Here is a 10,049-nt window from a genome sequence, read left to right on the forward strand (position 1 = left end):
GACCTTGACTGTAAATTCCCTGGTCCTTCAGGTGGGTGGGGGCTCAGGGTAAACTACCCTTTCCTATAAAAAACCCGTCACAGAAACAGCAATACTGCCCTACATGCCAGTGGCATTATGGGCAGGATGTACATAAAAACAATTTTCATTGTAGACATTTATTTAATTTTCAGTATAGAAACAATATTCATCAGTATAATGTGCAGACAATGCACATCGTAAATTTGTTGTCCCCCCCCCCCCCCCCCAGTCAGTATTTTCATATTTACATTATATATATATATACATGTACTTAATAACAAGACTGATAGTATTGACTTGAACCAGTCCTCTTTTTTTTTTATTTATCATTTAAGCACATCAAAGATCTCAATAAATTGTATAATTGTTTTCCTTCCGAGATGAAGGAATTATAGGTCTATGTAAGAAACTTCAGTCAATATAAGTATACTGTGTCTTTATAAAATTCTATTGTCATCATCGATTATTCATGATGCTTAATTCCTCTTGCTCACGTTTATCTGTCATGGCAGCCATTAATTGTGTCAGATAGTTCATGAATTCATTTCTCAATGTTTCACCATCATCATCTATATTCGTCTGAATGGCAGTGATCTTCTTGAATGTGTCGGCTATAAAAAAAAAGAAGCGGTTGTAAACATAATATTTCTACTTTTATTATAAACAGATAATATAGAACTGCTAGTTATCAGCATTATCTAATTTCTATTTCCAATGTTTTTATCTTCGATATCTTTACCAATTGATATGTGAACAATATGCGTATGAATCTTAACATTAATTATAGTGCGACTGTCTTAATAAGAGTATTCGAACAGCCACGCTTCACGCCGGTATACTTAACATGAAGTATGCTGGATAAAGCGTAGCAATTCATGCCGTCATGTAATTTCAAATATGAAATTTATTTCTTAAATATACGGCACATTCTCGTGATATGTAACGGATAACCTGATGAAATATACGGCACATCCTTGTGATATGTAACGGATAACCTGATGAGGAAGCACAGTTTTTGCTGGTGATTCGGTCCTACCTAGTACTAATGGAGATCAAACACGCAATTACCTAGGTAATCTACATGTTAAAATATGATATGCTTACACAACCAAAATTTCTTATCAATAAAATCCTCCCTGTATCCTTATTTGTAGAAAATGGAATTCTAATCTATTCTAAAACGATGATTACACCAAACTGGACTAATATACTTATATAAACAAACATCAAATCACTCATTTTATAAGAAAACATAAGATTTCACTGAAGATGAAACATAGAGATCATTGGGTAGAGTAGGTCTATTGTGTAAGGGCAGTATAGCATTAATGTAATCTCTAACAGTCGACAGCCTGTTATAATGACAACAGAGAAAGAGACAAGAAAAGATGCCTTTATCAGAGCAATAATCTAAAGTTAAAACTGCCTTTTTGTCACTGAACAGACAAATAATAAAAAAAAGTGGATGTGAATGGTAAAGCAACAGGTGCCTGTAGATCTGCATGTGAAGTATATATACTGAAGATAACTTTGTGTAATAAAACTCAGATAATAGTATGTGTACAAAGACTCAAACACCAGGTGTCATTCACTGGATTTAAACTAAATCAGCCCTGACTCATCAATGTCTTCCTCAAGACTTATCCAATGTTACTTCAAAAGTTTTTCATCAATATTAAAGATACATTATTATATGAGGCATATAAAAGGACAAGATAGGTTTCCCGATATTGACTTTGAGTGACACGGTTTTGATGGTGAGAAGGATATGTAATTAGAATCAGATGTTTATGTTAGTATACAATATTACATGTATTTTCTGCCGTAAAACAAGAGGCCCATGGGCCACAATGCTCATCTGAGTAAAATTATCTCCACAGATGAATAAAATTCTAAACTTTAATCCCAAACGATAATATGACATGCAACCTCCAATAGAATTAGTAGATCGATTTAAATATGCAATCAAACTGTATCAAAAGACCATCTAACGGAGAATGGAAAAAAGGTCACACGTGACAGGTGGTCTCTTAATACAGGATGCTTATTTTCCGCAGCAAATGCATAAAATTTCACAAATGATATGCAGAAATAGGTTGTACAATGGAGAAAATAACTGTACATGTATTTGGAAATCATTATTAAGAATATCAAGTATGTCTTTATCGCAATTCACCTTTGAATTAGAACGCTTTACCCGATATAGTATTGCGTTGTGTGACGACACAATTGAATGAGACGATTGAACAATTTGAATGACATGCTTGATGTAATACAACAAGAGTTTTCATTGGCCGATTACAGCCCGCCCACTTTCTCGAGCAGATTCAGTGTAGCTGGAGAACTGTACATAGCTCTCTGAAAAGATCCACCTCTTATAAAAACCTTCGATTTACGGGTCACAAAAAGCTGCGGACGGTTGAGGCCTGAAATCGGTGTATTCTTGTGTTGCTGCCTCATAAACTCAATATAAAAAAATCATAACATATTTTCATACTATATACTTGTCTCCAAACATACCTTCAAATATTCGTTAAAGCCACACACGACCCGAAAACTCGCAGCTTCAGATGATTTCGTTTGTTGACGTAGCCATGTTAGGTAGCCGGTCAATTCGAACTATCTTATTCATAAAATCGGCTGTAAGTTAAGTATTCGCTCTTCATTTATTATCAACACGAATGATTAATAGAAATTAAAACATTTTTTGTACCAGTTTTTGTAAAGGTAAAATAAGCTCCAGATGAACGAAAACGCTACATAAGGACATTAGATGGAGACCGGCCGGCGCGGCGCTCATGACTAATGAAAGCCGCATTGCCGCGAGTTTAGCTATTTGAATAATTATCATTTAAGAGGACTGGGGTGGTATATTATTTAAACTATTTTGCTAAAATATTTATGGGGTATTACTACACATCTAGACGCTTTTGTGCCAGTATGGAAATGAACCGGGATTCGAGTTGACTGGCTACCGAACATGGCTACGTCTACGAACGAAATCATCAAAAGCTTTGATCGAGTTTTTGGGGCGTATGGGGCTTTAATAAATATTTGAAGGTATGTTTGGACACAAGTGTAATAGGAAAATATGTTAGGATTTTTTTAAATATCAAATTTATGAGACAACAACACAAGAATACAACTTTTTCTCTTTCTTCCTTTGAAGTTTTTTTTTCCATCTAGCATCTGGCCGTCGTGTTTTCAAATGCTGACTACTCCCGTATAAGGGAATTTGGGCGGACTTACACATATGGACCAATGAGAGTTTCTATTGCATTTCTCAATTGTATTACAAACAGACTCAATTGTGTCGTCACACAACGTAATACTATATCGGCCAAAGCGTTCTAATTCAAAGGTGAATTGAGATAATAGTTGTAAAATAGAATTAATAATTAATACACAGTGATTGATACAGTGGGTCACTATGGCAGTTTTGCAAAGAGCAATAATATAAAAATGCTTTCTCATTGATTTGAAAAATTGCTCCTTTTTTGTACTTGACATTTTTAAAGACTATTTTCCATTCTAGCTCAATCCTGGCCCTAAATGGGGGCAAGGGGCATTTGAATACACTCAAAAGAGTTTTTTCAATTCATTATTTTTCAACCTCTTATGTATAAGGAAAGCAATCAGGGTAAAGTAATATGTAACATCCATTCTTTTTTTATGATTTCTCATTTAAGTACTACTCCATATAAGAGTCAGGCAGGGAGTGGGACATGGTCTGTCGATTTTGATGAAACTTGGCATGGTGATACCTTTTGCCCTTAGAAGTGAAAATATAACCTCAATTTTTTTCTTACACCTGTTTGGTTTCCATAGTAATGATCTCTCTACTAGACTGTTACATGTACTTTATTTGAACAAAACTGAATTCCCTTTACTACTTGATGTAAGTTTTGTTGAAAATGACCCAGTGATTTTTTAAATGGAACATCCAATTTTTCATAATTATTAATTACCCCCCCCCCCCTTTCAAAAGAGTGTGTCACCTTTCATTTAAAAAAAAAATTCCCTTTATACAAGGATATTTATGTAAAGTTTGGTTGAAATCGACTCGGCTAGTTTAGCTGAAAAAGAAGGTATCAAGAATACACCTACGCGTCTTCAATGGAAAAGTATTTACAACCACCAATTAAAGGGGCGTGGACATGGAAAAGTCTGTATTTACAACCTCCAATTAAAGGGACTGATTCACGATTTTTCCCAAAATTTTGTTTTTCACTTTTAATGGTCAAAATCTTTTGTCTAATGTATTTAAAAGATTTCACATAAGAATTAAGGTTATACATCATCAGGGAACCTCATGTTAGAGAGTTTATTATTTGTTTTGTAAACAAAGATTGCGGTATGTTATTGTTTAGAAATAAAAAAAAAAAAAAAATAGTTATCGATCTAATCTTTCACATTTCAAGCATTCTTTGTGTAAAATGTATCATCTAAAAGTTAAAATTTGTGACTATGCAAAATTAAGATGCTTTATATTACAAAATTAACATTTCAATGGTTTGTTTGTATACATGAAAATACTCGAGTCTTTGTTTACATAACACAGATTTAGGGCTAAAATATTGCTTTCATTCTTGCATTCAGAAGGTCAAAAGTATTGCTGTCAACATTTATTCAGTTATATTTTTAATATTTAGCATCAAAAATGAAAAATATTTTTTGCAAAAATCGTGAACCAGTCCCTTTAAAGGGGCGTGGACATGGAAAAGTCTGTATTTACAACCACCAATTAAAGGGGCATGGACATGGAAAAGTTTGTATTTACAACCTCCAATTAAAGGGGCGTGAACATGGAAAAATCTGTATTTATTTACAACCTCCAATTAAAGGGGCATGGACACAATTTGAGTTGAAAATTTTCAAATTTTATTTTCCCATTTTTAATGTTTAGAATGCTTAACTAAAGTATCTCTAATTATCAGCAAATATTTGAATGCCAGTTGTCGAGGTACATGGGAGATACAGAGCTCACAATTCTTTGTTATGTAAACAAGGCTCATGCCCCCCCCCCCTTTCTTTACATGGGTTAAATATACTAGTAAAAGTTTGTTTAAAGCATATTTTTCAATTTCCAATTTAATTCTGAACACAATTAAATAGTTGCTAGTGTTTAGCACATCTCATTTTGTTTTCAACATGCTCTTTCTTATGTATATGTAAACAAAAACATGGCATGAGCCTTATTTACATACAAAAAATAAATTGTGTGTGCTATATCTCACTTGTAACTCAAAAACTGATATTCAAATATTTTGGTTGACAATTAGAAATGCCTTAGTTAAGCACTGTAAACAATAAAAATGGAAAAATAAAATTTGAAAAATTTCAGCTGAAATCATGTCCATGTCCCTTTAAGGACATTAAATGCAGCATCACTTGAAAATGTTCTATAACAATAATGTATTGAAATGGGAAGGGAAAAATCCAATGAACAAGACTGGGATTTGAACTCAGGACCCCTGAATCTCTCCATGGGCAGGTCAAGGCACTAGATATAATGGGAAAGGGGTGTAATACACAAGACAAAAATTGAAACCAGGATCCCCAATTTTCCAGTCAGGTGATCAACAAATCTATGGACATGGTAAAATTATCCACAAACAAGAGGCCCACGGACCACAACTATCTCCTGAGTCACCCTGCTCATTAGCTGCAGAACTGTAGCTCTCCGAAAAAAATTATGTTGACAGACAAATTATGTTGTCTGTCAACATAATTTTTTTTGGAGAGCTACAGTTCTGCAGCTACTAGCTGCAATAATGTAGCCCTCTCTGATTTTTTTTTTTTTTTTTTTTTTTTTATAGGAGAGGGCTACAACTCCTTAGGATCTCCGTAATGGTGCAAATGCGGGAGTGATTCACTCCCGCAACATTTGCGCTCATTCTAAACATTTCCTGACTTTCTTTACGTAAATAAAATGATATTCTATGTTTCTTAGTCAATATATAAATTTACAACCTGCAACTTAAGATTTGTGAGGCTCTATTCTACCGTTTTCAACAATTTCGATAAATTCCAATTTCTCGATTCATATTTGTGCGCCATGTTTGATGTACTTCCGATTGTCAACTTATTTGCATATGCCATATAAGGTAGTATTTACATCAATGGAAAAGTATGGGGGCGAAAGCTATTTCGTTGGTATTGAAAAGGTTTGAATTTAATATCAAGTTAAAAACCGAACAGCAGAGTGTAAATTCTTTCTGCAACAATATGATTTTCCTTTCTTTGTCGAAGTGGCTCGAGTAACTACATTTTCGCGCTGATTGTCAATGCTTAGGTTTTTCATTAGATCCACCTACGAGATCTCGCGATAACAAGCATGGTGGAGCAGACGAAGAATTTTGCATGCTGTACATTGTATTTAATGAAAAACACCTTTATTAGACATGCCCGAGCACAAAGTTGGTACTCCTTTTGGTGTAAACAACATTTGGGACTAATACACAGAGTTTATTATCGGTTATTCATAAAATTATTTTGCACCATTACGGAGATCCTATGGAATTGTAGCCCTATCCCGAAAACGTCAGAATTAAAAAAAATTGGATAGGGCTACATTATTGCAGCTATGCAGCTACCTGCTCATACACTGACAAGACTCAAAAGTTTGGAACACTAATAGTGGTGCAATTTTTAGACAAAACCCATCATTGGACAAAGATCTATACTACATATCTTGGGATGCCTGCATGTGTTAAGCTATTCTGTCAAAGTGTGCCTTCTGTCCTTACCAGTGATGGCTATATCATTTTAAATGTAGCTTTTAGATACTTACAGAGTACTGAGCGTTCCCTTTCATTGCCTCCGGGTTTGTGATGTGCAAATATTATACATGCACTTTCTTTCATATTTTGGTTTTCAACAAAATAATTAAACCTATAATGAAAGCAAATGTTGTTTTATGTTACAATTTACATGTATATTGTTTTATATTCAGAAAATAATAATTTCTTAAAGGATGTTGACATTTGTCTGTGAACTTACCAATTTTCTAAGTCCTTGTCGTGATTAGGCTGGTCTGGATTATACACAAAAATAACACCATTAGTATCCTTAGCCATTGCTGACCAACACGATTCAAATCTGAGTGGGAAAAAATCAGTCATGAGAATGTGGGTAAATTAAAATCTGGCAAGATTTGGGGGTTGGGGGGTTGTTAGGACTGCATCTAAAATCAATGAGAGACAATTCTTGAGTACATGCAATCAAAGACTTGAGAGTTTTACCTCAAATAACTTATTGCTATGCAAACATGTTTCACCTTAAATCACCATATATATAACTAATTGTTTCAAAAATCATTTTCTTCAAACATTTACTTCACAATTCTTCTTGACAAATGGAATTAAGGAGGTATGCTACACCAGAGGAATTTGATATGGATAAAAGTGGAGGATATGTACAACAATATTTTGAAACTGAAAACTTTAAAAGGACCTCCCCACTTTAGCTGTAGCTTGTGGTCCCTTTTTACCTCCCTTTTTTCAAAGAAAAATTGATTTACCTATTATACTTGTTGATGAATACTAAACACCGATGTATCTCCAGTATGTTCACAGTCCTTTTCCCCTGGGATATTGGAAGATAAGGGTTGAAAACTACGTTTTAAATTTTAAATTTCAGTCTGAAAACTATAGAATTATTACCCAAATTGATACGGCTTTCCTTAATTCACGATATTTAAATCCCACAACAATGTGATATTTATACAACTTGAACTTGTTGAAATCCCCTATGTGCGTGGGGATATTTATAGACGCCTACCATAGGCGTATTCTCTAGATATACATGTATTTACTTTTTAATGTTTTCTTTTACATGTATATGCTGTTTTCAAAGGAAAATTAATAACTTTGATAGATGAACTTCCTGCATTTTTTAGGGGATAAAATAGACATGCCTGACATTGAGAGAGAGAGAGAATGTTGAAATGTATTCTTTGTCGATTGAAATTCAAATGACACTGGGACATAGCAACAGGAAGAGGAAGGGGCTGCCCCCTCCCCCGTCTCCCCTATTTGGTATGTACACATGTAGTCGACAATACCCTGCAGCCTGACAAGTATTTCGAACATTAGCGTGGCACAGATTATCATGTGGCTGATTTGATATTCAGCAGGTCAAGACAGGTAAATGAGGTAAAAAGAAAATGTGTAGTTTTTGCAGATTTTTATGAATTTCATCAATGACACGAGATTGTCCAGTCTTGCCTTTTGGATATAATTTTTTTTATTACAAAAAAGAATTATAATAGAAAGGAGAAATCCGGACAACCTTGCGTTCAATATAAACAAAGGCTTAAAAAACCAGTCATTCGATGAATATCAATTGAAATTTAACAAAAACAGACAACCCCAACTTCAAAAGACGGCGTAGCTCTTAATGTTAACAAACTTTACAGTACAATAAAACCTTTAAGTTAAGGTATTAATGAACATCTTGGGGAATTGTAAATGACAAAATTCAAACTTTGATGTTTTACTAAATTATCAGGGGCCATATGTCACAGCTAAAGTGGGGAGGTCCTTTACTTTATTTAGTCAAAAAATGCAGTTTTAATAGAAAGCAATCTGGAAAAAAAAAAATCCTGCTGGACAAGAACCTGTTATCTACAGTTCAGCAGTCAACATTTAGCTAACCTACCGAATTGCAGTTTTAGTAGAAAGCAAATCTGAAATAAAAAAAAAACAATTCTGCAGGACTCGAACCCGCGATTTACAGTTAAGCAGTCGGCATGCTAACCTACTCTGCTATAGGAAATGATTTTTGAAATGAATAGATAAATATTGCTGATATTTATATTTTCATCCATGTTTTAAAAGGAAGTTAGGCATTATGACGATGTAGAGTACCTCCTTAAACTTGCCATTTGTACATGGAAGGTATGCATGTGCTACATGATACGTTTTTAGAAATTCTTTGTTATGAGACTGACAATACTGCAAAATCTGTCTTCACTCTTACTTTGGATCCCCGCTCACATCCCATAATTCCACGTCCACTCCCTGTCTGCTACTAGTCTGTGATTCAAATTCAAGAATTCTGAAATTTACACAATCAATCCTTATCTAATGAAATATATAAGTAAACTTTAAATATGCTATTCTATTTGACATTTGCACTTTTTCTTCTGTGTTATGTGACACATGAATAGATGTACTCCTCCGGTGTATGGGATATATTCACTCTCACTAAAGAAGTATAATTGCGTTATAATGAGAAGATCTCACTATAGGAGAAGTGTTCCCAACCTGCAGAGGCTTAAAGCAGACGCCTATGTATCATAGTAATAACAATTTGCATAAGGTGTTGTGTGATAATTCATATACATGTATACACACACACTGGCCTTATCTAAGTTTGCTTCTAGATATGAAAAATAAATTAGAGAAATGATATGGTACAGGAAAGTGATACGGTCTGATCAGGGTGGGGGCCCAGTGTGGCACCAGACATAAAGAAGAAAGTGAAGGAAACAATACCTCACTCCTTGTGTAGGATGATATTCTCCACTGGATCCTTCAGTAGCATCTGCTAGGAAATTAGACAGAGTTGTCTTCCCTGCCTACAACATATGTACATATACTTTACAACATTTTACACACGTTTTATAGAAGTGAGAAACTGATTTTTCTATTTCTGACGTGTTCTAGTGAGTGACTCCTTCCACGTAACGTGGGGGAAAACAGAGGAAACTTCATATTAAGAATGTCGTGTTTCTGACTAAATACTTACCATACAAGGTCCCAAGACAAGGACTTTCACTTTAAACATGTTTATTTCGAGTGGGGTTGAGGAATGCTAAGGAAGCTTTAGCAGCGCCGTCTAGTGCCCGTCTATGTTAGGAAAACGCTTGGAATTTATATTAAATTTTAGATAATGAACATAAATTCGATCAAGATTATCAATAATTTTCAACAAAAAGATTTTCATAAAACATATTGAAGGATCTAATTATGTTGAATGATTGTTATAATTATACATTAAAGTGTGTCATCATAAAAACGCTA

The 10,049-nt window shown here is 34.3% G+C and overlaps 1 protein-coding gene across 1 annotated transcript; it reads right to left on the reverse strand.

Annotated features, from left to right (window-relative positions):
* Positions 1-142: 142 nt before the first annotated feature.
* LOC125672022 (intraflagellar transport protein 22 homolog) lies at positions 143-9,890 on the reverse strand. The gene is made up of 6 exons (XM_048908079.2): positions 9,775-9,890; positions 9,522-9,604; positions 9,004-9,081; positions 7,024-7,122; positions 6,815-6,915; positions 143-632 (listed from the first exon to the last, which is right to left on the reverse strand). Exons 1-6 carry the CDS (start codon positions 9,811-9,813, stop codon positions 478-480), a joined length of 555 nt encoding a protein of 184 aa, XP_048764036.2. The 5' UTR covers positions 9,814-9,890; the 3' UTR covers positions 143-477.
* Positions 9,891-10,049: the final 159 nt, after the last annotated feature.

This window comes from Ostrea edulis, chromosome 1, assembly GCF_947568905.1.
Source record: "Ostrea edulis chromosome 1, xbOstEdul1.1, whole genome shotgun sequence".
Lineage (NCBI taxonomy): Eukaryota > Metazoa > Mollusca > Bivalvia > Ostreida > Ostreidae > Ostrea > Ostrea edulis.